Here is a 26,341-nt window from a genome sequence, read left to right on the forward strand (position 1 = left end):
CGGGTGGGTCTCCACTATAAATTTTAAAGCTACCCTCATCTGGCATTCTTTACTATGTAGTCAAAGAAGGATAGTTTATTATAGGAGGGAGGTGCAGCATCAATCCAATGCCACTCTCTAGGGTCCCATGGTAGATATTGGAGTGGCATCCAGCCATAGTTCGCCTCTCTATCCCAAGCTCAGTCCCCCATCCTAGTGTGTCATCATTCAGGATTGTAAGCTGAAGCTCGGTACTCTGTGTCTGCAAGAGCCTCAGCCATGAAGAGGTAGAGAATGGGGGCAAGCTAGAAGCCCTGGTGGATAGATCTATACATCTGAAATTTATTCTCTCTAACCACCTTGACTGAGAACGTGGCTCTGAGCTAAATGATAATGTGAAGAAAATCTAGGATCCATTGCTTAGAGAAACCTGTGTGTCATGGAGTTTCTTCCAAAGACTCTAATCTACCTTTGTCATATGCCTTCTCAAAGTCAAGCAAAAGAGCAGCCAAGGACTAATGATTTTCCTCGGTCCATTCAATTACTTTCCAAAATGAGAAGATGCAATCAAAGATGCTCTTCCATCTTACAAAGCCACTTACTGATGCTAGCTAGGTAGGAGTTGCTGGAGTCTAAGATTTACTGCTAGTGTTCAATAGGCAATGACAAGGAAGGTGATATCTCCCAGTCCCAGTTTTTTTTTCTTTTTTTCTTCAAGAAAATTACTTCATTAAGTATGAATGAAAACCGCGAGAGCAAGCTTAAATGCGGGAGTATATCATGCAATGCATGAGGAAAAAACAGCTCAAAATGAGCTAATAAAAAACCAAGGCGGAGGCTGAAAAAGCCACCTCAACCCTGAGGGAGACTCAGAGAAGAAAAGAGACCCTCTCCAAACTCTGAAAAAAGTAACTCTCCTGGTAGTGGCTGCTCTAGAGGACCCCTGCATGCTCGCCCATATGGCCATCAAAGTGTGTACTATGTCGGTCCAAATATTGGCCATAGCCCGGGAAGGGTGAACCTGGATACCCTCCATAGCCTCTGTACACTTGGCTCTCCAAATATGCAAAGCTGCAATGCTAGCCAGAATCTCCCAAGACGTGTCTACTGAGGCATGAGCAACTCTGAAAGGAGTGAAGAGAACATCCTGGAGGGAACAAGACCCCATTGAGTGCCGCCGTATAATGAGAAAGAAAGAAAGAAAGTTTATTAAAGTCTTCGGAAGACCGATGGGTCTATGAGACTGTGAAAATCCTGATACAACAAGCTGTGGTAGTGGAGCTACTAAATGAGCGTCCATACCAATGCAAAATCCAAAAATGCAGAATGGCAGTACTAAGTCCTAAGTACAACATAGTCATGTCGATGGTCGACTATATATCAGTCTCACCATCGTCATCAATATCATCATCATCATCGATAGCAGCAAGATATCAGGATGGATGAGGCAGTGGAGGCATGAAGTCGGCAATAGAGTGCTGTCGGCCACTCAGAGGTGCGGTCCTGGCACGTCTCCTGGTCGTAGCTTTGCGTCTGACCAGGGCTACTGTGACCCCCGTCGATCGGGCTCCGACTCTAAAGAAGGAGGGGATGTCCCCAAGTGTGATCTGTGTGTTGATCCTCTGTCTGAGCTATCGGGTCACAGGCTCTAGGTCACGGTCATGTCGAGGCCTCCTCTCGTGGGGGTCCATGTGATCTAGCTGAAAGAACTCCGTGATAGAGCTCTAAGAGGGATCAGCCGAGGAAGAAGTTTGCTCCTATCTCCGTGCTCAAAATATCCTCTCATGGTGTTTAAGGGTCTCATGAATGAAACCTGCCAAACACCGCTGGTTGAGGTAGGAGAGAAAACAGGCCAAAATCCCATAACTATCCCTGAAGAGGCAGTGGAAACGCCCTCGGATCTCATAGTACATAGGACACCTGAAGATGAAATGCTCCTCTGTCTCAACCTCCTGCATGTCACACGGTGTGCATATGCACCTCTCCCTGGGTAGTCGCTCTGCTCTGCCGCTCTCGATGCGAAGTCTGTGTGAAGAGACCTGGAACTGCCCAAGAGAGATCTTCAGCGAGTGGGGTAGGTGAATTTGCGTGTATCCTGGTGGGTCAATGAAACCCTCCGCTGTGATATGTAAGAAGTGATCTCTATAGAAGCTAAGCTTCACTGGGAGTTCACTCGGTCCCAACCCGGTCCAAAATGTGTGTAGCTGTAGTAGATCCTCACGGATAACCTGGTTGACCTCGTGTGATAAGAGGGGAGAAAACGGAGCATCCATGCTGTACTGGAAGGAAGGTAGTCTATCCATGTGGAGCCCCAACTGCACAAACCATCTCTCTGTACATGCATACCAGCACCTCTGGTCTCCTCCTACTGCAAGTGCCATAGAAGAGGATAGAGCTATCCATGGTAGCCTACTACGCCCCGAGGTATAATCCCTATATTTCCTAACTCGGTACAGATATGTGATGACCTGAAATGCAGCATCTAGCTGTAAAAAGGGGGTGACCCAAACTCAGCCTGAATGATCTGGTGAGGAACGGATGACTTACCACGAATCATCCGTGATAACATGAGAACCTGTAGCCGCTCCACACAAGCCCATTCTGTATCCGATAAGTCTGGCCCCCAACAAGGGCTGCCGTACATCCTTGCTGGGTAAGCCAAGGAGTCAAAAAGCTGACAAAATATGAAGAGGGGAGAGAAGAAGAGTGGAGATGAGGAGAGATGGCACAGCTAGAGAGCACACCACAAATGACTAACTGTACACTAGAATTAGTTGAAAAAATAGAATATATACAAACCCTTTTAGGGTTAGGGTTAGGGGATCTAACCCTTTCCTTTATAGCACTCTATAAGGTTAGTGCTATGCACATATGATCACGTGATGGTGCTATGCACACATGATCACATGATGTTGAGCGTGAACTCTCAACACCTTCCCTCAAGATCAACATCATGAAGTAGGCCTTCCCTCAAGATGATGATTCTGGGGAATCGAAGAAGGACTGAGCATTACATTCCATCACACCCCTTTAATGGGAATGTCCTTCCTCTGCATCAAACCAAGAGCTAGTCGGTGTTTCTCGAATAGCTCTTTACCGAGTGGTTTGGTAAAGATGTCTGCAACATTTTCTTTGCTATCACAATGTTGCAATGTGATGTCTCCAAGTAACACTCTTTCTCTGATGAAGTGCTCTCTGACATCAATGTGCTTTGTTCTGGAGTGATATACTGGATTTTTGGCCAATGCTTGAGCCGATTGATTATCACAGTATATTGTTGTTGGCTTTGACTCATCAAAGTAATCTGTTTCTGACAATAGTCTTCTGAGCCATATAGCTTCACATGCACCTGTAGTGAGTGCTCTATATTCTGCTTCAGTTGAAGACAAAGAAACAGTTGGCTGTTTGTTTGACAACCATGATATAGCACCTTGACCAAGGAAAAATGCATATCCCTGTGTCGATCTCCTGGTCTCATGATCTCCAGCATAGTCACTGTCACAATATCCATGCAACCGTGGATGACTTCCTCTGTATTCTATCCCAAATTGTCTTGTACCTCTGATGTATCTCAAGACTCTTTTGGCTGCATTCCAGTGAGACTGTTTTGGATTTGCCATAAACTGTGCTAGTGAGCTTACTGCATAACAAATATCTGGCCGTGTGATTGTCAGATATATAAGAGATCCAATGAGTTGCCTGTAGTATCTGTCATTGACTGTAGGCTTTTCTGAATCTTTAGTAAGTTTCAAACTCTGTTCCATGGGAGTGGCTGCAATCTTGCAATCTGCCATATGAAACTTCTTCAGGAGACTGTCAACATATTTGAGCTGACTCATGAATGTGCTATCTGAATCTCTCCAGAACTCAATTCCAAGACAATAGTGCATAAGTCCAAGATCTTTCATGTCGAACTCTGCAGATAAGTCTTGTTTTAGCTTTCTGATGAAGCTATCCTTGCTTCCTGTCACAATCAGATCATCTACGTACAAAAGTGCAATAGTAATATCTTCCCCTTGAACTTTGTAGTAGAGAGTATGATCTGCATTGGACTTCATGTATCCCAGATCAGCAAAATACTTGTCAATTCTGCTGTACCAACTTCTGGGTGCTTGCTTTAAGCCATAGAGACTTTTCTTGAGATGGCAAACCTTGTTCTCTTTTCCTGGTTCAACATAACCGGCTGGTTGTTGCATGTAGACATCCTCGTCTAGATAACCATTGAGAAATGCATTCTTGACATCGAGCTGATACACATTCCATTTACTGAGTGTCGCTAGTGATATCAAGAACCGTATGGAATCCATCTTTGCTACTGGAGCATAAGTCTCATCATAATCTTGGCCATATTGTTGTGCAAATCCTTTTGCAACTAATCTGGCTTTGTATCTCTGAATACTGCCATCTGGATTGTACTTCACTTTGTATACCCATTTGTTGGCTATGGCCTTCTTTCCTGGTGGAAGGTCGCATAATACCCAAGTGTTATTTTTATACAAAGCATCCATTTCTTCATTCATTGCAGTTTGCCATTCTGGCTTATCTACTGCGTCTTCGAAGTACACTGGCTCTTCTGTAGCCATGATGGTAGTCATAAGAGCATAGTTGGTGGTTTCCACCTGAATTGCTTTGCCTTTCTGAGCATATGTCAATCTGGCTGGTGGTCTGCTTTCCCTAGTAGACCGTCTGAGCTGCTGTGACGCTGATTGGGGTGTTGCTGGCAATTCTTGCTCTTCTTCATCAACCTGTTCTGTAGATGACTGTGAAGTCGATGTTTCTATCTCCTGTGTAGGTGAGGTTTTCCATTCTGATTCCTCATCGAAGATTACATCTTTGGAGATAATGACTTTGCGGTTGATGGGATCTTACAATTTGTATGCTTTACTTTCTTCACTGTAGCCAACCATGATGCATTTGCGTGACTTCGCATCCAATTTCCTGCGATGATCATCATGTATGTGGGCATATGCTATGCAACCAAATATGCGGAGATGCCCAATGCGTGGCTTGTGTCCAGTGAATGCTTCATAAGGAGTCATTCCTTGTATCGGTTCGGTAGGAAGCCGATTAAGCAAGTAGTTAGCTGTAGCTATTGCTTCTGCCCAATACTGATTCGGAAGATGCTTTTCACTAAGCATTGCTCTAGCACTGTCTGCTAAAGTCCCATTCTTCCTTTCAGCTATTGCATTTTGCTGAGGAGTATCTGCACATGTGAATTGTCTTCGAATGCCGTGAGTTTTGCAAAAGTTCATGAAGGCTGAAGACATGTATTCACCTCCTCTATCTGATCTCATGACCTTAATCTTTCTGCCTGTTTGGTTTTCTACCATGGCTTTGAATTCTTGAAATCTGGCAAACACTTCAGATTTCTCTTTCAGAAAGTAGACCCAACAATATCTGCTCTGTAGTCGTCGATGAAGGTCAAGTAATAAAGTGAACCATTGATGCTGCGGGTCTGGGCATAACCCCATACATCTGTATGAATTAAATCAAGAATACCTCGTGCACGAGAGGTACTTCTGACAAAGTTGGTTCGCTTTTGTTTGCCGAAGCAGCATGCTTCACAAACCTTTCCAAGAAACTGTAGCTTCGGAATCCCAATTGCCATATTTTGATTCCTTAGATCTAACAAGTACTTGAAGTTGACATGACCATATCTCTTATGCCATTTTGCAGATAGTGGCATCTGTTGCATTTGAGCTGACATGGCATGTTTGTCTGGTACTGTAGCTAGCATCCTGTATAAGCGTCCTTCCTTGACACCTTTTGCTACTAGCTGACCTCTTTTGGATTTGTCTCTGATAGTGCATTCATCACCGTCGAAGATGACTTTGTAGTTGTGTTCCGTCATTTGACCTACTGACAAAAGGTTCTTGCTGAGCTTCGGAACATAGAGCACATCTTTGACTAATCCTTTTGTACCAGTGAAATTGTTCATAGGGATAACACCTGTCCCTTGAACCGGATTCGGTGTATTGTCTGCTGTGTAGATGACATTCTTTTGACCTTCTAATGGCTTCATTTCTGTGAACCATTCCTGATGATTTGTCATATGAGATGATGCACCGCTGTCGATGTACCAAGGATCCTGTTCCACTTGGTCGACTTGATAGCTGAAATCTTCTTTGGGATTGAAATCAGTGTCTAGGTGCATTGTATCAGTCTGATGCAATTCCTCACTTGCAAGAAACATATTTCCATGTTCATTTGCAAAATGACTGTGACTAGAATGTCCACCACGATGATTTCCTCTTCCTCGGGAATTCCCTCGATTACTGCTGGATTGACCGCCTTGGTCATACTGCTTCTTGCGGCAATCTCTTTCATAGTGTCCAAACTTGTGACAATAGTTGCATTGAATGTTTGACACATTGGTGGATGCATTCCCTCGTCCTTGGAATCTTCCTCGGTTGGAATGATTTCCTCTTTGCTGATTTTGATGTTGCTGAGGATGCTGCTGATGCTGATGCTGATTCTGACTTTGATTTTGTTGATGATGATGACCACTTTTCTGATATGATCTACCTCTGTTTCTGCCTTTGCCTCTGCTTTTGTCTGAAGCTGTGAATGCCTGATCATTAGAATGACCTTTACGTGCTTGAATGGCCTGAGTCCTGAGTTCTTCACCAAGTAGAACTGACTGAAGTTCTTCAAGTGTTGGAATTTGCCGTTGGATGGCAATACTCTGGACTAGATTCTCATATCCTTCTCCTAGTCCATTCAGGATTACTTGAACCATTTCTGCGGGATTCATAGTCTCTCCTGCTGCTGCAAGTTGATTGTTGTAGTCTTTGATGCGGAGTACATAAGCATGACCGGTTTCATTGCTATTGCGGAAACTCTGGTTGATCTGGTTTCTCAAGGTGAGAATCCTGGATGTGTTCTTGGACTCGTAGAGAGCTGCGAACATATCCCATGCTTCTTTTGATGTCTTGACTGTGTTGAGCTGTCCTAGCATGACATCTTGCACATTCTGCTTGATCAGGTGATAGGCATACTTGTCTTTCTTATCCCATTCTGCTTGAGCTCGGGCAATGGCAGGATCTGCTACTGGTGCGGAAACTGTTTGTGTAGATGTAGATCCCGATGTAGATCCCGTTGCTGGTGCTGTGACAACAGATGGAGTAGAGCTACTGGTGGCTGGATCGGCCAATGGTCTAGGTATGGATCCATCGACATACTCCCATTTGTCCTGAAGCACAAGAATGGTCTCCATTCGGTATTTCCATGTACCATAATTGGAGTTGTCTAACTTAGGAGATGCCTCCAGATTGAGGTTGCTAGTCGACATGGTGCAAACAATGTACTCAAAAGTGTCCTGAAAAAACTCTGTATGAATCAACTGCAAATACACTGAAGATGCCAAGTGAAATCTCTGTACCGTCGGTGAAGATAGAACTGCAGTAAATAAGATCTGACCTGTGTTACAAGGCTTGTGGCAATGATGCCGGGAATAGCCAAGAGGCTTTACAAGGCTGAAAAATGATGTGCACAATGCCGTGAGATAGCCAAATAGGCTTTACAATGGTGGCATGTGTGTGTGAAATCAAGTGCTATCTGCCCACTGAATCAATCTGCAATGCCTCTGAACTCTGAAGTCTGCTCACTGAACTGATGAACGTAAGGTTTCAGGTAATGCAATGATGTGAAATCGGATGTGAGCGTATGGACTGACTCCGAGTAGGTACTAGTCGGGAATTTCGGGCATGGCTTAGATTGGCAACTTGGGGAATTCAAAGCGTCCCCTCTATGGCGATCTAGCTACTCTGATCTAGATCTACACCAACCGTCGATCGATGAAAGAGCAGCAAATAATTCCTTTTCCTTTGTTCTTTTTAAGTGCTGGGTCAGATGCGTCGATGTAGAGGCAAATGTGCGTGAAAGAAGTGGTTTTGTCGGTGAGGCTCAAATGTGAGTGTAACTTGCGCCGAAATGTGCGCGTGATGTAACGAGCGTGTAGAGCACAAAAAATCGAGCGACTTTCCTTTTTGGAGCACCCTCAAATTCTTCCTGGATCAAGAGATATGACTTGATCTAGGTGGAGGGGCAAAAGGAGTGCAAATGGTGCTCAATGATGATGTGTCACTGTGAGTCACATGCAGTGATGATGTGGCACTGTGCTTAGCAAGAGGTGTGCCAGTGAAGCTCTGTGCTGAGGTGGCAGTGCTGAGGTGTCACTGATGACGTGGCACTGATGACGTGGCAATGATGATGTGGCACAGATGACGTGGCACAAGTGACGTGGCAGATGACGTGGCACTGATGACGTGGCAGATGACGTGGCACAGATGACGTGGCACAGATGACGTGGCCTGATGACGTGGCAGATGACGTGGCACAGATGACGTGGCCTGATGACATGGCAGATGACGTGGCAGTGTGGATAAGGGTGTGACACGTGTCCAACTGTGGGTCAGCCAGTTAACCCAAGGTGATCTTCACCGGACCGTGGTGCTATCCTATCTGCCACGTGTCGACCAATGGTGCACCGGAATTTATCCAAGATTCTGACGGAATCTTGGAGATTCCGTCATCTTCTCCGTTGATGGAGGCGGCCAGGCGCTGATCGTTGAGGTGCCTTCGGAGGTCGTCCGTTGGCTGGCGGCGATGCGCTGGAGGGAGCCCGTTTGGAGAGGCAAAGGCTCGGGACGAGAGATGGCCAAATGGCAACCTCCACAAGAAACTCGTGTGCGGTATTTGGGCAGTCGAACACTGGATCGGCGAGCTTCTGCACAGACAAAGAAAAACAAGTCTCCTGCTGCAGTGGAGGCAGACAAGTATTCGGTATGCAGTACCGATGGATTTGAACCTTACGAAAAGACCGGGCAAGAAACCACGACGGATGTAGAGGAAAGCTTCAAATTGGCTGGGGTCGAAATAGGCCCAAAGAAGCTTTCGATACGTCTACCTGCAACATCATCTGATGAGGCACAGGAGTTAGAGCCGTCGTTGGTCGTCGTAGGTAGTTTGCAGCAAGCATGGAGGTCGATCGATAATCCACTATGGAGTTAGTCCGTTGCAGCAGCCCGTGCTGCTGCGGTGGCATGCTCAAAGAAGGAGCTTGAGTCGCAGGCATCGAAGTTTGCTGAGAGCGTGGGCTTTGGATCTTTGCAGTCGGAGTTGAAGCATTGCTTGGAGGCCCGTGGACGTTGACGAAGGTCACCCTATGGGATATGTTGCCTTAGAAGATAATGCGAGGCAATTGGAGCAATTTTGCTTTGAAGAGCCATCGTTGCAGCCAAGAGGTCATTGAGCCTTGATGCTAAACTGAGTCGCAGAAATGGAGTAACAGAATTGTAGTCGAAGAGGCTCCTTCTCTCTCTATAGGACTTCTACAGATATCTTTTTCTCACAAGAATGCAATGAACGGAATCTCTCTCTTTTCTCTCAAAACCAGTAGAGCTTCGGCTCTTGCTCTCAAACAATTAGGATGTCTATTTTCTCTATGTTCTCCTTATCTATCTCTCATAAGGATACACTCGAAGAACTCTTTCACATGATTCTCTTGCAGAGATCACTCACAATCTCTCTTGCTTTCAATCAAGGAATTCTCTCAAGAACAATGATGGAAATTTCTTTCAATGGACGGAAATTCTCTCAACGGAAGTGAAGGGAAAAAATCTCACAATCACTCAAGAGAACTCTCAATCTCACAATCTCTCTCACACTCTCAAGAAACTCAATGTCTCAACGGAAGACAAGGGAGCTCTGATACCATGACAAAATATGAAGAGGGGAGAGGAGAAGAGTGGAGATGAGGAGAGAGGGCACAGCTAGAGAGCACACCACAAATGACTAACTGTACACTAGAATTAGTTGAAAAAATAGAATATATACAAACCCTTTTAGGGTTAGGGTTAGGGGATCTAACCCTTTCCTTTATAGCACTCTATAAGGTTAGTGCTATGCACATATGATCACGTGATGGTGCTATGCACACATGATCACATGATGTTGAGCGTGAACTCTCAACAAAAGCAACCCCTTGGTGCGTGGATCCTGAAAGTGCGAGCGGAAGCACTACCTCTCTAGTCTAGCTAATGAAGCATACCCTCTACTCAAGCATGCCTGCATCACGAGTCTCATAGTGAAGCTCGGTCCGGAGAAGATAACCCCAAGATAAGTGTATGATGAAACTATCTCAACAGATGACCCCGCAAATGTGAACTGCTCCTGACGCATGATGGCTCGAGATGTATTAAAGATCATGACCTTGGTTTTACCCAGGTTGACTTTCAAATCATGAGACTCACAAAAGGACTGTAGTGCGTCTAGGTGTCTCTGAAGCCCCTCTGCTGAGGAAGACAAGAGAGCCACGTCATTTGTATAGAGCAGAATCTGCATCAACGTGCCCACAAGAGAGCAACCTACACCCCCTGTGTCTGCATCACTGTCTCAAGCTCGTCAATATAGAGGCCAAACAAGGTAGGCGACAAAGGACATCATTGTTTGACCTCGATGGTGCTCATGATCTCGTCTGTCCACCCGGATCCTGCCTGAACTCTGCCAGAAACTCTCTCGTAAAGTGCCATGACAGCCCAAATGATCTCCTGGTCATAGCCCAAGTCCTGTAGGCGCCATATGAGGTGGGCTCTCGGAACCGTGTCAAATGCCTTGCGGAAATCCACAAAGCAACAATAAACCCTCTACTTCCGTGACCTTGCCTCCTCGATGATACATCTGAGTGTGAGGATGTGGTCCATGGTTCCATGATCACGCAGAATCCAGCCTGTCTTGCTGCTCTAGGTCCTGGACACTCTGCAAGTCTGCTAACCTTGGAGTCAAGTACTGATGAATAAAACTTGGACATAACATGTCCAATCATAATGGTCCTGTAGTTCTCTGGGCTCATGGGATCCCCTGCCTTGTGGATGGGTGAGATAGTGTTAATGGTCCAAGTGTGTGGAAATCCCAAAGAGACAGCTTCATTAAAAAGCTTTGCTAAGATCGGGGCTAGGAGGTTAATCCCATATGCGATGAACTCAGTGCATAGCCCCTCATGATCCTTCACTCGGCCATTATGAAGTTTCATTACGGCATCCTTTACCCCTTCTCTAGTGAAGAGGGTGCAGGATGTGGGACGAGACATGTGTGAGAGGTTAGGGACTAGCTGATTTGGGATGTCATAAAGTGTGCATGCATAATCAAACCAGATCTGAGTGTCAATGAGTGGCGGAGGGAACCGTCCTTCTTGAAATCTCCGCCAGAAGTCCTTAGAGTTGTTACTAAACAAAATGTTCAGTAGCTCCTCCTTGTTCCGACAAACGAAGTCTAGTTTCTTCCTCCGTACCAGTCTACGGTATTCACGTAGCGTATCTGGTGCGCTTGGAAGACTATTTTTGGTTTCGAATCTGAGTTGATGGCGTAAATCCTTACACTCATCATCGTACCAACTATTATAGGGTACGGTTCCAGGAGGTGGTGGGCGGGTGGAGCGGGTGGTGTGGGGGAAAGCGTGAATGGCAACCTCGTGTATTGAGCGGGTGGTGTGGGGGAAAGCGTGAATGGTAGCCTCGTGTAGTGAGCGGGTGACAAGGGCAGCACGATCCAAGGGGTATGAAGTCAATATAAGTGAGAAGTATGTATAGACGGCCAGAGTAAGAAGGTGAGTGATCCCGATCAAAGCGTATATCGTGGTAGGTGGAGTAAGCACTGAGTGGGCTGGAAGGTGCTGTGTGAAGGGAGGTGGAGATGCTAAAGAAAAGGTATGTATGATCAGCCCCTGGGGGGAGAGGTGCCACAATGAAGTCAGTAATGCGAGATGTGAAGACAGGGGATCCCATGATGTAATCAACAACACTGGAGCCCCCCCCATGTGGAAAGCATGTGAAACCACTTGAAGCAGGACATCTGTCAAGAACATTATAGATAATGAGATCATGTATCCTACAGAGGTCTAATAGGGCCTGCCCATAAGATGAGAATGGACCTCGCCTGTCAGCTGAAACCCGTAGCATACCTTGTTACGCTCTAGCCGAGGAAGCATGACCTTGGAAGAATCAGTTGACATTTCCCTTAAAGGATCTATGTTTGTAATATATCTGTTCGCGCTTCATGTAAATGATCGAGAGGGAATTAATGTCAAGGTCCTAGGTGAGGGTTAATAGCACATAGACTAGGTGGATCTAAGGCTAAGGGCCTAATGCAAGAAATGTGCCTAGGGGCAATTGTAATTAGAGTATCCCAAGAGAGGGGTGAAAAGATGCATTAGGAAGGCCCTATGATGATGACATGTAGCATCTAGATCCATCTAGGGAGATGGGGAAGCGCAAACAAATATAGTACAAACATAGATCCTTTAAGGGAAATGTCGACTGATTCTTCCGAGGTCATGCTACCTCGGCTAGAGCGTAACATACCTACCTCCTCAAGGTCAATATCTGGCAGTAGAGTGGAATCATCTCTGAAGTCAAGAAGTGGTACCTGACGGGCCCTTGACCTCGTGTTGAGGTCCCCCACTAGAAGGACTTCTCCGCGACTAGAGAAGTCAACGATGGACTATTAAAGGGCAGCAAATGGGGATTGTCTCATCATCACCTTGATATCTCTGGCAAAGTGGGAGGTCTCAGGGGGGAAGTAGCAAACTGCAACAAACAGATCCCGGCTGTCCATGTGTCGAATCCGGATCCAAAGAAATCTGGAATGTGTATCTCTATGCTCTACTGAAATGGTCCCCCGAAGTGTGGATCTAAAAAGGACTGCAACTCCACCCGAACCTCGAACTCCTCCTGTACCCCTCATCTCATCTCTGTAGGCAGACTCCCATGTATACCCGCTGACTATTGGAAGAGGGCGCTCTGGACTCTGATGTCTCTATATAAAAGACTATGTCGTGGCCTCTGTATAGGATTCCGAGAAGTTCCGTGGTTCTGACCATAAGGTACCATTACATTTCCAAATGGTGCAAGACAAGGTCTCGGATATCTGAGTCTCAGAGACCCCGCTTCCCTATGTAGGGGAGGGGACAGGTGCCCTACGGGGGCCTGTAAGAAGTCGTCCCTCTTGTACCACTGCCCACTTCCCCTCCTTCCGAGCTTGATCCCACTGCTATAGCAAAGAGTGCCTCTCCTCAACCTGTAGAGGTGTGAGGTCCTCATCCATAGAGATCGCTGGCTGATCTCGAAGGACTGACCTGCATCGTAGAGCTGAAAGTCGTGCCTGAGTGTCATGGAGTCGTATGATCAGGGCTTGCTCTCGGTTGGGATCTCTCCCCACCCGCCATGCCCTCTCTATCCTGTGCTCAACCACACCCAGGGTAGTGGCCACGAACGCAGTCGCATCTACCATCGGTGTAGCCTCAATGCATGGGATCCCCCGTACTCTGATGTTGAGAGCCTGATTGGCTCTCTGCTGCTGCTCCATGAGGGTAGCCGAAACAGTTACCCTTGCGGGTTTTCGTTTGGCCACGTCAACCCATCTGGAAGTCTCATCAATAGCAGATTGCATGCTCGCAATCTGTGCCTCAACCACTGGGGTACTCCCTGGGACAGTGTGTATGGTTGTGACCTCTTGTCCGAGCTGCATGATATCCTGTCTGAGTCCCTGAATAAGACCTGTATGTTCCCGAGTGGCCCTAGCCTACTCCTGTATGATGCGGCTCTGCTCCTGGTTAAAGGGAACAACAACCGGCACCACGGGCATAAGTATGTCACTGATCGTAGATGTAGAGGGAGCTGAGACTAGAAATAGAGCTAAGCCTGAAGAGGGGGCTGAAGTCAAAGTAGAGATAGAGATAGAGGGAGCTGAGGCTGGAGCTAAAACCGAAACTGAAACTGTAGCGGGAGTTGAGGTTGAGGTAGAGATAGGGGCTGAAGAAGCTGAGGCGGGTCCTGCCTTTGCCTTGCTATCTACCCCGAGTCCACTTCGGTTGTAACGTGTATTCACATCCTCCAATTTCAGTTGTGTCGTGTTTGCTTCTTTTTGTTGTTGTCGTCTTTCTTGGCTTTGTCCCCCATTTCTCTTGGACCCCTTTTTTTTTTTTTTTTGGAAGTTGAAAAAAGAAAAAGAAAAAGAAAGTAGCGAAGGTGGCGAGCGGGCTGAGGCGGTGAGGCTGAGCGGAGGGGACGCAGAGCGGATGAGGAGTGGCTGAGCGGATGAGGAGTGGCTGAGCGGATGAGGTGAGGCTGAGCGGAGGGGAGGCTGAGCGGAGGGGAGGTAGACTGGGTGAGGGGTGGCTAGCGGAGAGGCTGAGCGGAGGGGAGGCAAAGGGAAAGGTTGAGCGGGAGAGGGAGAGGGAGAGGCTGAGCGGAGGGGCTAGCGGAGGAGGCTAGTAGGAGAGCGGGGAGGCTAGCGGGAGAGGCTGATCGGGAGAGGCTGAGCAGGAGAGCTACGGAGAGCGAGGAGGCTGTGAGCGGGAGAGCGTCTGAGCGGGTGGCTAGCGGAGAGGCTGAGCGGAGAGAGACAGGCGTGGGGGTTGGCGGATGGGCTACATGGGCTGCGGAGAGGCTACGAGAGCTAGATATGGATCATGTCCCTCGAAAAACACCTGAGGGCCAGTAAGAGATAACCAAGCCTCTTTGGCTCCCGCTGCCTCTAAAGTTACCACGTCCTTCTCCATAGGAGGTTTTCTTGAATTCGCTGCATATTCTGATTTCTGCCACAGCCTCCAGATCGGTCTACTCTACCTCTGTCTCTATCTCTTCATGCATTTGAGTAGAAGCATTTGAGTAGAAGACAGTTTCTTTTGAAGTTCCTCCTGAAGAAGATGCACCACCATTTCTCTGATCTTCAGAAATTAGAAGAGCAATCAACTCCTCAAAATCAAAAAAATTCTCACGAATGGCAATGGATGTTTGGAATTGTGCATAATCCTTTCCTAGACCATTCAAGGTCACAGAAACTAAATCATCATCTTCCACTGGCGACCCAATAGAAGCAAGTGCATCTGCAATCTTCTTCACCTTCATGTGGTAGTCATTGATGCTCATATTTTCTCTCTGCACATTATGCAACTCCTACTTGAGCTGCATTTTTCTGGCTTGTGTATTTGTGCTATACATTTTTGTCAAAGTATCCCACGCCTCCTTTGACGTGCTTGCATCCTAAATATGCACAATCATAGAATCTGAAATACTGATAGACAGCCAGGACATAACTTTTCTTTTTTTTTTCATAAAAGAGACTTCTATTAAGTAAGAAAGAAACCCGCTAGAGCAAGCTCTGTGCGGGGAATCGTGTACGGGAGGAGCAATTGAATGGCCCAGAGTGGTAAAATGTCACTGATGAGGTGGCTGGACTAATTAGGAAGGCATTCTGCTCATGCAAAGGTGGCTTCGTGATGGATGAAGGGATGCTTCTAGTCGACGAGCTGGACGTAGATGAAGGTGACAACTTGCAGGAGGAGGATCGCGGGCTCAGGAGCACTCAAGCATGGAGAAACACTGCACCGGGGGGTGTATGCTAGTCGTATGGAAGATGCCTAAGAGTAGCCTTGCATCGGGTGACGTGCGTGGGTTGAGGGCTGGAAAGAGCCGTATGGGCTTTGTACGGGCTGCAAAGGGGCTTTGTACCGGCTGATGTAGGGGATCGTGTACGGGAGGAGCAATTGAATGCCAGCTAATGCTGCTGATACGGCGACGTACAGACGGGCATTAAATTCTATGTACGGGCTGGTACAGAATCTCAAGTGTGGGCTTGTACGGGCTGCAGTACGAGATTGTACGGGCCTTAATTGCTGATTGGTACGGGCTGGTAGTATGGTGCCTTGATTGCAGGCTGTACGGGCACGTACGGGTCATTAAAGATGTCTTCTACGAGCTATACGGAGGATGGTCATCATTAAATGCAGGCTGTATGGACTACTGTGCATGGTTGTACGGGGTGTAAGTACCTGCTGTCGTACGTATGATTGTACGGCTGCTTGTACGATGAACGTACCTGCACATCCGCTGGGCTCCAATATGTTCCCGGCTCTGTCCTATGAGTAAGGATCTGCATTTGTCAATCCTGTCCTGGGAGAGCTTATGCTCCGGGATAAGCACAATGTCTGGAGGGACCCTGAGGAAATAAACCGAAGGGAGTCCCTAAGCAACTGCAATCTAGGAACACCCAATCTATGACCATCTGCATCTGAGGTAAATCTGCGGTCGTTCAATCCTCTCACATTCCATGAAATGATGGACAACCTAGACATCGGATGGAAGTGAGGGGGTGCCAGTGGCACCGACTCAAATCTCTCTCTCTAACGGCGCAATCCAAATTCGGTCTCTGATCAAACTCCAAATCTGCCCCAACTCATGTAAAATGGCTCCATCCAAGGGAATAGTACTCTGGCGCGAATTGAGGAGCTGAAAGTCAAACCAACCAGCACTCCTGGGCACATCAAAATCTCCCTGAACCTCAAAGAATAGAAACAGAAAGGCCCTGCCACCGAAGCCAGGTCGGAGAGTCCTAGGGCATGAATGAATATGCGAGCCGACAATACAATGAACCGGTGAGAACTAAGTCATGCTCATGAGCTGTCTAGCAATCTCGCTGTCAAGTAACTCAGCTGACCAGCTTTTGCTCCCCCGCGATCGGAAGCTGCCTGCGGAGAAACGAAGAATGTGCCCCTCTCTGGAAAGAGTAACAGATCCCAAGTACTCCTCTACCTCCTCTGACCGTCGGCAAAACACCGGGAGAAGTTTCAATCGGGTGAGGGAGTCTGTGGTAACCCCTCGAGCCAAGAAGGGCCAAAACTCAACGGGCAGATCTCTATCAACCATCCTGGGGTCAGGTCTAGGAGCCAGAAGAGCTGAAAAGGGCTGAGCCGTCCTAACTCTGCTCCTGGAATAGGTGAGAGGAAGAGGAAGAATCTGCGACGAGGTGCCTGTCAGCGTGGGTGACTGATAATCTCGCTCGATCCAGGTTCACTGCAATCCCTCCATGAATAGAAAGCGAAAAGAAAAGAGTGATCTTTCTATTCCTGAGGGATTTCCAGAGCCTACGCCAAAAGTTTTTCCGCACAACTGCAGAAATCTGAAAACTATCCCAATGAGGCGCTCTGGAGGGCCTCCAACCTCTACTGCTGAGTTGAAACCTCTGGGCATTTCTAACAATAAAGCAAAAGAAGGGGAAGCTCTTCTCTCTCGAGGGTTTTTTCTCTTACTTAATAGAAGTCTCTTTCTTGGGGGGGAGGGGGGGGGGAAATGTGTTCTAGTGTGTTCTAGTGTGACTTCTAGTCTAGTGTGTCCTATGGATGCCACGTGTCATATTGGGAGTTATCCCATATGCATAGGTGTTCATATGTGTGTGTGTGCTCCTATATAAGAGCTGTACTTGTCTAGTGTCAAATCAATCAAGTGTCAAGCTACAAGCTCTTTGGTCTACATGTGAGTACTCTCATTTTTATTCATTGCTCTAGTCATTTCATTATGTCTCCTTTTGAGTATCACTTCCTCTCTCCCTAGCCTACCATCTCTCTCTCTCCCTCTTTCCACCATGTTCCTTCATGTGGTATCAGAGCCTCCCTTCCTACCTTCCCCTTCTTCTTGCTCTATCAAGAGGATGAGAGAAGCCGACAAATGGAAGCTCCCCTCTCCTCTAAGGTAGAGCCTCCCTTCCCTTAGCCTCGCCATGGTTCCTTGCCATCAAGTACTCCGGTGTCCTAGTGATTGCTCCTGGTCCTCGTTTGTGAGTTCAGCTCACTCCCACATCAGCTCGTGGTTCTTCCTCAGCATTGGCGGACATTCCTCGTCAGTCCGTCACCCAAAACTTGTTTTGGAGCAGTCCAATGGCTGTTTTTTGACCTTTTGAGGTCCAATTTTGACGTTTTTTGACATTTTGGCACTGCTTAATCATAAAGACCCTGTCCCGCACCATTGTGAGAAAAAAAATTTGATTTTTTTGTCCGTATGTCTGTATGGACCTCTGCAGAAGGTGGATGCAGGATAGTGCCAAGAGTCCGTACAACTTGTCAGAAGGCGATCCCGAGCAATTTTAGGCTACTTTTTGGCATTTTTTGCTCAGATTTGGACTCCCGTAACCTCCACCAGTGATTTGAACTTCCCAAGCTTACCCACAAGTCATTTCGACTGTAGCGACACTCCGGTACATTGACTTGAGACTTCCGACAGCAAATAATACTCTTTTCACACCTTGTCATCTCTGACATTGTGATATTGCAGTGTTTGACTGTCCTGAACAGTCAAATATTATTTCTTTGATCTCGGTACACTTCGGTGACTGCTTCGATTGGTGCGCCATCTTTGCTACTCATTGCCTCTTCTGCGCATTCAATGACACTTCAATCGGCACATTGAGAGTCATGACGTGATCTCCCTTGGTAGCTGCTCCTATGGCCTTCATTGACACATCATTCGAGGGCATCCTCGCTTGGTTCTTCACCGACCTACCTCTTTGCATCAGGATGTGCACACTCTTGTGCGGTAGCTACTTCGGGCTCATGGGTTCTCTGCCCTTGCTATGCATAAAATGAATGAAATCTTTTATATATTTTTATATATGTTTGAGTTAAAGGTTCTCTGCCTTGAGTAGTCCCTCTAAAAAGAATATTTGAAGAGTTAATAAAGGTCTTCTGCCTTAGATTGTCCTCCTAAAGTGATGTATTTCTTTTATGGTGTGTGACTCCATGTTTCTAGTTAGTCCCTGGAGTCAAGAGGGGGATGTACTATGGGAGCCATGTATTGGCAACATAATGAGCCTCTATGCTCCATTTCATTATGTCTCCTTTTGAGTATCACTTCCTCTCTCCCTAGCCTACCCTCTCTCTCTCTCCCTCTTTCCACCATGTTCCTTCAGAGCGCTCCTGCACATGAACACCTAAAGGGGCAGGAGTAGTCTCATCTGCACGTGGAACCAGGATAGGAATGTCTCTTGCCTGAAGAGACGGGTCCATGGCGCCATCAATGGTAGCCCGAGGTGGAACTGGCTCCCCAACTCTGACAGGTACCCAACGGGGAACGACCGAAACAGGACGTGCTGACTATCCTGTCTAAGCTAAAGAAGTACCGGGACGAGAGGCTGATGGTCCTGGATGCGCGGTAGAAGTACCAGGACGAGAGGCTGACGGTCCTGGCTGTGAAGTTGAAGGTCTAGCGACGCATGAAGCGGTAGGAGCTGGTCGTGAGTGAGGAAGGTCCAGGTTGGGTGAAGCTATGAGGCGCACCCGTGGATCTTTTAGGTCTTTTCTTCTTTCTTTTCCTTGGGCAATTTCTAGCAAAGTGCCTAAGGGTCCTGCAAATCCTTCACTGATCCTATCTTCCCGCAATCTCGACTCTCTGTCTGAAGAAGGAGCCATCTTGACACTGAAGCATAATGTGGTCATCCGAGATGTTAGGGTCAGAGACAATGACCCTAATACGCGATACCCCATCGGACCTGACTGCCTCTGCTGCTAAAGAAGGCATCGCAGGGAGGCAGTTCCAATGGAATGTAGAAGTCGATGGTACACTTGAGGAAGGCTGGGAAATTTGATGAAGAGTGACGTCGTCTAGCTGTCCTCCTCGACAGGATCAAACCCCAATGAAAAAGGGGTTTTAAAAATCCTCTTGGAGCTCAGTGCTTACAGGCTAGCCTAAAGCACTGAACGTGCTACCTCCGAGGAGTCAAAAACAATCTAGAAGAAACCGTGCCCAAGGAGACGAACATCTGTGAGGTGCCCTGCGAGGTCTCCAGGTAGAGCGGTGAGCATCCAGTCCCTGGCCTGTAACCCGGAAGCGTGGGACCCATGGATGTGAGCAAAGAGCGATGTCAAGCTCTCCTACTCTGTATCTTTTTTGAGGTGCTGCAACTCGTCTTTTGAAAAGGTGGTTGTTTTTTGCGGCCGGTGGAAGCGAGCGAGGATAGGCTAAAGGCAGAGTCATCGTCAATCGGGGTCGAAAGGCCGACTCGAACACTAATGAGCTCCGTCCGACTGAAAAAATGCTTAGGATAAAGAAGAGGATGAGGGCGAGACGGAGAAGAGGAAGAAGGCAGGGGTTGGGGGGGGGGGGGGGGAGGCTGAAAAGGAGAGGTTTAGGGTGGGGGGGGGGGATATGGAAGGGAGGAGAGGGGATGAAGGAGGAGGGGAGGGAAGAGGCAGAGGGGCTGAAGGGGTGGGAGAGGAGAGGAGGGAGGAGGGGGAAGGGGGGGGCGGGGAAGGGGGGAGGAGGTAGGGGCTGAAGGGGCGGAGTTAGGATGCGGAGGTTGGGGGCGCCGAGCGGGGGTAGGGGCTGGGGTGGCAGAGAGAAGGGGCGAGGGTAGGGGCTGGGGTGGCGGGGGGGAAAGGGCGGGGGTAGAGGGCAGGGGAGAGAGCTGAGGGAGCAGGGGGAAAGGGCGGGGGAGGGGGGCTGAGCTGTGGGAGAAGGGGCGGGTGTAGAGGGCGGGAGAGAGGGCTGAGGGAGCAGGGGAAGGGGCTGAGGGAGGCAAGGAGAGGCTGACGGAGGAGGGAGAGGTGAGGCAGGGAGGGGAGGAGAGGGGGCAGCTAGGGAGTCGGGGAGGAGCAGCAGCGTGGATCCCCTGTCCCAATTTTCATTTCATCTCAGCAAAAATCATAGGTAGTGAACTCAAGAACACCTCTGTTTTGACTACTTCATGAGAATAAAACTTGTCAAAGGCCAAATTGTTTTGGCGACAAGGAGATCGACACAAAGGATCTAAGCATGGTGCTTCAAAATGTTGTGGATCGTTTGAGAGCTATGGCACTGAATTTAAGAGATCAGGCATCCTATACTTGTCCTCATAGAACAAGAAAGAGGGTCAGAGCAATATGATAAATAGAGCAGTGTCATGCATTTTTGCTCGGAACAAGGGCAAGGGTGGACCAAGGAATAGTGATTCTCCCAAGATCACTTCCCATACTTTATTGTCTTCATCATGTGGAAGTTTGGTTGCACAAAAATAACATGAAGTGTGGCGAAATTAACCAGCTCACTCAACACAGGAGCAAGTAAACAGAATGACAAAAGTAGAAGCAGCAGCAAGTAAACGAGAATGACAAAAGGGGGTGGGGGGGGCGGGGAGAAGAAGAAGAAGAAGAAGAAGAATATATTATCGTCCTCTGAAGACCAAAAATCAGCCTATGGGACCTGAAACAATACAAAACCTTACATACATAAAGACTCCTCCCTCAAAGGGGAGGGTAATAAGAAAAACTACCTTTATGTCTAGGTGAGTTTCTGTGCTTGAAAAGCTTAGATACAAATGTCTAGGAGAGAGAGAGAGAGAGAGAGAGAGAGAGAGAGAGAGAGAATACACCCATATATGGATCACATACACAAACACACACATGTGCCCGCGCATAATTATATTTATGCATATGCATGGTGTACGAGTGTGCAAGCGTGCAAGCTGTTCACGTGCATATGCATGTGCGTGTGGGCACACATTGGCATCATGTGACGTACACATGGAACGACTCTTCACTGCTTGGAGGTAAGGGGGAGATAAGGAGACTTGGTTTTTATGGACTAAGTGCGACAAGAACGGAAAGACATGCCAGATTCACTATCTTGAGACTAGAGGACATTAGGCCACAATTCTCAGGTATGGGACTGCTATGGCATGTTGTCTCCACAAAACCGACACAATAATGCTTGCCAAAAAATTCCCCAAGACAATCTTAAAAAACTTCAGAATATAGTCCCTCACATTTCGACCGTGGTTTTGATACTATTATCGTTATGTATTCATAGATACAAAAAAATTTATTGGCACCCTTACCTGTCCAGCGCGGTAAAGATCACTGAAGCACCTAGACGCGAAGGTAATTGACAGATATTCAAGTTGTGCACAAATGGCTTGCTTATCTCCAAAAGCTTTCTCAACTCTTTATCATCTTCCAAAGTGGGATCGAAGCTGCATCACTTTAACTGGGATCAAATGAGAAAACGATGCTGCTTCACTGGGATAAAAGAAAGCAAGCCATACCCTAGCTCGCCCTAAAATATCATAATCGAGAGGGCATCTTGAAGATGTCTCGAATATAGCGGGAAGTGGAATCAAATCGCACCTTTCCAAAGCGCTAGCTAAATTGCGCTCAAAGTAGAGTTGCTTCCACGAACGTCCATGACAAGTCAGGTCACAAGTCTTCCATTTCAAACCTGCTCTCCTTTTCCAGTATTCATCGTCTGTAACGAACTGCACGTAAGATCGAGGTTCATTTGTTCCTTCTCAATGAGATAAAAACGAGACATCTGATGTAATGCATCATGTGGTAGAATAGGCAATTCATGAAATGGTGTTTTCGCTGCTCTATTATCATTATTTTGCTCGTTGAGGGTTGTATCTCGAGAAAACACAAGGGGAGCGATTGAAACAGCAGCATATGCGTAAATTATCAGTAGCAAGACGAGGAAACCTGCGCGCACAGATCCAAGGGGAGATCAAGGGGCAATTTGCGGGCTATCTGACAGCGAATGTCGGGCGGGATGGTAGAAAGCTGAGGGAGAACGTGCGGCTGCGTGGCCAAGATGGGCACGCAGAGCTGGACGAGTGTGGGGCGAAAGTAGCGAGAAGGCAAAGCGCGAGGGGACAAGTGGTGAAGAGCAACGCGTGAAGAAGAAGAGGAGGGCTGCGAATGCACGTCCGCCATCGCCCATCGCCCAAACCGTCAACCCCACTTCCTATCATCTACTGTTCTTCTAAACTTTGAATATCGTCCCTACACGTGGTATTTCAAATTCAAATTTCTTTCCTTAACGGGTAGGCAAAGAGGCCTTTCCCTCATATGAAATTGGCGAGCGGCCCAGCCCCGAGTCACTTTCAAATGAGGGAGAGCCCAACCCATGGCTTCTCCCGGCCGTCAAAGTCAGAGTTGACACATCAGCAACATTAAAAGGTTGATCTGATGGGCAAGTTAGGAAGATTTTGACACTTCGGCATTTAGGAAGCTCATAGAGCCCACGATTTTCCATGATTTAGGGAGACTTGATCTAATGGTTGAGATTGCATCTACGAGTCCCCATGACTTTGACGGGGTAATGATATGATATGGTGGGAAATTGGGAACATGGGCAAAAGTAATATTTCCCACCATTTCTAGACTTTCTTTGTCATAAGGAGGAGGCCCCCACTCTTTTCCCACAAATACACCAAGGTCAAATGCTCGGGGGAAAGGTGGGAAATTACAACCTTTCACATAGGATGAATTTCCCACCAGATTTCCAAAAATCCCCCTTTCACCATATGGGAAACACAATTTCCCACAAAACCCCTCCCATGTCATAAGGCCTTAATTGCCCTCCAAAATATAAGGCCTAAAAAATTTTTGGGCTTCAAAATAAGGCCTTTAAAAATTTTGGGAGAAGGCCATTGTAAAATTTGGCCTTCTCATTGAAAATGAGGGCATGCCTTCAATTTTCAAGCCTAATTTAGAGCCCATTCACGAATCATGTTGAGGCCTTACCAAATTTTACGGTTCTTCAATGAGGACAGGTCTTCAATTTTCAGGCCTAAATTAGAGCCCATTCACGAATTACATTGAGGCCTTAACAAATTTTGCAGTTTACAATCGACACGTTCACCTCCAGCGAAATTTCAAATTTTGGTTGCAAGCCACAAAAAATCGATTGCCCAACGGGCACCCCCCCTCGCCCCCCCTTCCAGCTCATGAAAAAAACCAGGTGCAATTATTTCTTTGGACTGTTTCTGGACATTTATCGAGCTGACACATCATGCGCACAATCTGAACGCTTGCCACCAGTCTCAAAAAATAGGCTGGCACATGAACGAAATCTGCTTTACAATGTTGTTTTTGGTCAGCAAATCTAGTTTGCAATAGGTTTCAAACCAAGGCCTACGCTCCTAGCCTATTCACATGAGACTGATGGTTTGCAAACCACCCTATTGTTGTCCGGGGGCTGATTTGCAACCCAAGGAGCAACCAAGATTTTCCAAAAATCTAGCCACACATGAACCGGGTTCAAAATTTGGTGCCCACATACTTTGCAAATTAGGGCCTTTGGGTGAACAAGCTCTTAGAGGTAGTGCTATACTAAAACTCCTTTTGTGAATTCTACATGTAATTTTTTTCAAGTATTGTATTCCAAATTTCTATTTATGGCGATCATCCTACAAAATTTGCCTTTTAATAGTCCCAACGCCCTTTAAAAAATCATTTGCTTTCTCTTTTGGATCCAAAACCGCTTGCTTTACCACTATCCTAGGAGGCAGTGCCCACACACTCTTGTGCACTCTTGTTAATGCATGTGTTCTTTTTTATGCAAAGTATTTCCAGAGGAAATTATGTGACACAATAAACACAATCCATGAAGCTTTGAGGAGAGCATTTATTTTTCATTAAAAGAAACAAGCTTTATATTTATATAACCCTATACAAAAAAAGTAATCACAAGATAGTATCAAATAGAGACATCAGTCTTATCTATTATCGTGAAGACTAAAAATAGAGACTCATTCTTTCTGCCTCAACCCATAGAAGACTAAAAATAGAGACTCATTCTTTCTACCTCAACCTTCCAGAGACCTTCCAACACTCCTAAAACTTGACATATTGTCTCTTTAACCAAATCCCTCTTAGAAGGCACACGTCTAAAAGCTTTGTTGTTCCTAGTTGCCCAAATGACCAATAATGTGATGCATGGGGGATAACCTGAAACATATCATATTGTCTTACTTTAAGACCCATACGATCACCTAGTAGTGCCTACTTCCATCTAATTTGAAACTCAATGTTAGCTTTATGCAACCATCTCCTCATTGCCCACCACACCACATGAACTTTTAGAAAACCCCACAAAAATGGTAGTAGGACTCACAACTGCCCTCCCGCATAGTGTGCACATTGGCTTGATGTCAAGCCATCTTGCTAGCCGACCTAATCTCAGTGGGAGATTACTTGTTAGAACTTGCAAGTTGCCACAACATGAAATTTATCCTTTACATGCAAGAGGAGATGTGTATGGAGGAGTTATGCTGGTACCAAAGAGCCAAAACATTGTTGAAGGATGATAAGATTCCGATGCACTTAGGGCATCAAAACCCATTAATGAATTCAGTGGTGGAATGGCTAGGGGTCATAAGGGAGGGACCAGTGAGAATGCGGAAGGACCATTGCATTGTAGGTTTAATGTGAATAAACATTCTTCACATCACTGGATTGCACTTGAGGTAATGAAGGGAGCCTCTATCCCCACGCACGCTTTGGGGAATGGTTTGAGACCCTCTGACACATAATCTCTTGACATTGAGATGGTAGCGATACTTGTCGAGATTGTATAGTCTACCAATGGCAAGTTGTAACATGGAGAAGGATAATGCTGTGGAGATATAGCAAATTAGAACTCTATGAGGAATTCCCTAAAGGATCCACCATGTAGAAGTTGTAAGATGGAGAAGTGAAGAGTGACTTTGAGTGAGCTGAAAGACACCTATTTTTTGACATTTGTAAAAGGCTTTGGGTAGATATAGTAAATTAGAACTCTATGAGGAATTCTCTAAAGGCATCCACCATGAATCGTTGAAAGGTTGATGGCACATTCTTTAAAAAAATGGCATCATCGTATAAGCATAAGATCCCCATTCAATGTGTGAAGGACCAAAACTTTGCGAATGCAAATATGTGCGATGCATGCAAAAATTTAATGCTGATTAGGCCCTCCAATGGGGGAAGAGAGAGAGAGAGAGAGAGAGAGAGAGAGAGAGAGAGAGAGAGAGAGAGAGAGAGATTACAAATGCATGCAAGGTGGGAGATTGATGTGAAGAGGATAGCCTTCATTAATGTCCATTAAGACCACTCAAGGTACATCTTCACATTTACACCTACCATTTTGTGCACTCTAATGCACCCTTTCCTTTCATATTACCCCTAGGACAAATATACGTGGGCACATGTCTTCATTATAATGATTGTCCAGTAGTACATAGTTTAGTGGTATCATCTGTACCACGATCCATAAAAAATACAAACATATGTTGCACTATCAAATTTGTGCCTAATGTATCAATGTTCTAATGGCTATTAATTGTCAAAATAATCATTTCTCTTGTTATGATAGCCCCTCCTATTTGGATGAGTAAAAGTCCTCTTCTGTATTATCTCTTACCTTCTTTCTCTTGTGTGTACGCTTTCTCTTTTTACTTCTGCATTTGCATGGCCTTTCGGTAATCTACAAGTATCTATAGAAAATTTATAAAGAACTCTTCTTCCATTCATTGTGCACCACTGGCTAGTTGGTTTGTAAACTTTAGCAAATATATATACCTCTTCTTTCCACCACGGGTACTCTTCTCTTGATGGTACACAATTTGTTATGGAATAAGAACTTCAATCCCAACTTCAAGTTTTGATTCCTTTATTGAATGTCTAAAAATGCAGAAGTGTCACCACAATCTCTCTTCAAAGTGCTCACATGAAAGACATGCTTCATGTGCCATCAACTTGGGAATCTCAATTCATGTGCTTGAGATCCTTCTTTTGGATACA

At 46.4% G+C, this 26,341-nt stretch overlaps 1 protein-coding gene across 1 annotated transcript in view; it reads right to left on the minus strand.

The window, feature by feature from the left end:
• Positions 1-22,489, minus strand: part of LOC147889828 (uncharacterized) — a 181,417-nt gene extending 158,928 nt beyond the window's left edge. Inside the window, exons 1-3 of the mRNA XM_087391322.1 lie at positions 22,256-22,489; positions 21,908-22,035; positions 21,619-21,753 (exon numbers count right to left, since the gene is read on the minus strand). Coding sequence (XP_087247448.1) covers positions 21,619-21,753; positions 21,908-22,035; positions 22,256-22,489 — 497 coding nt within the window. The remainder of the gene's footprint in view (positions 1-21,618; positions 21,754-21,907; positions 22,036-22,255) is intronic.
• Positions 22,490-26,341: the final 3,852 nt, after the last annotated feature.

This window comes from Dipteris shenzhenensis, chromosome 20, assembly GCF_047967505.1.
Source record: "Dipteris shenzhenensis isolate YYH24624 ecotype China chromosome 20, Dip_SZ_1.0, whole genome shotgun sequence".
Lineage (NCBI taxonomy): Eukaryota > Viridiplantae > Streptophyta > Polypodiopsida > Gleicheniales > Dipteridaceae > Dipteris > Dipteris shenzhenensis.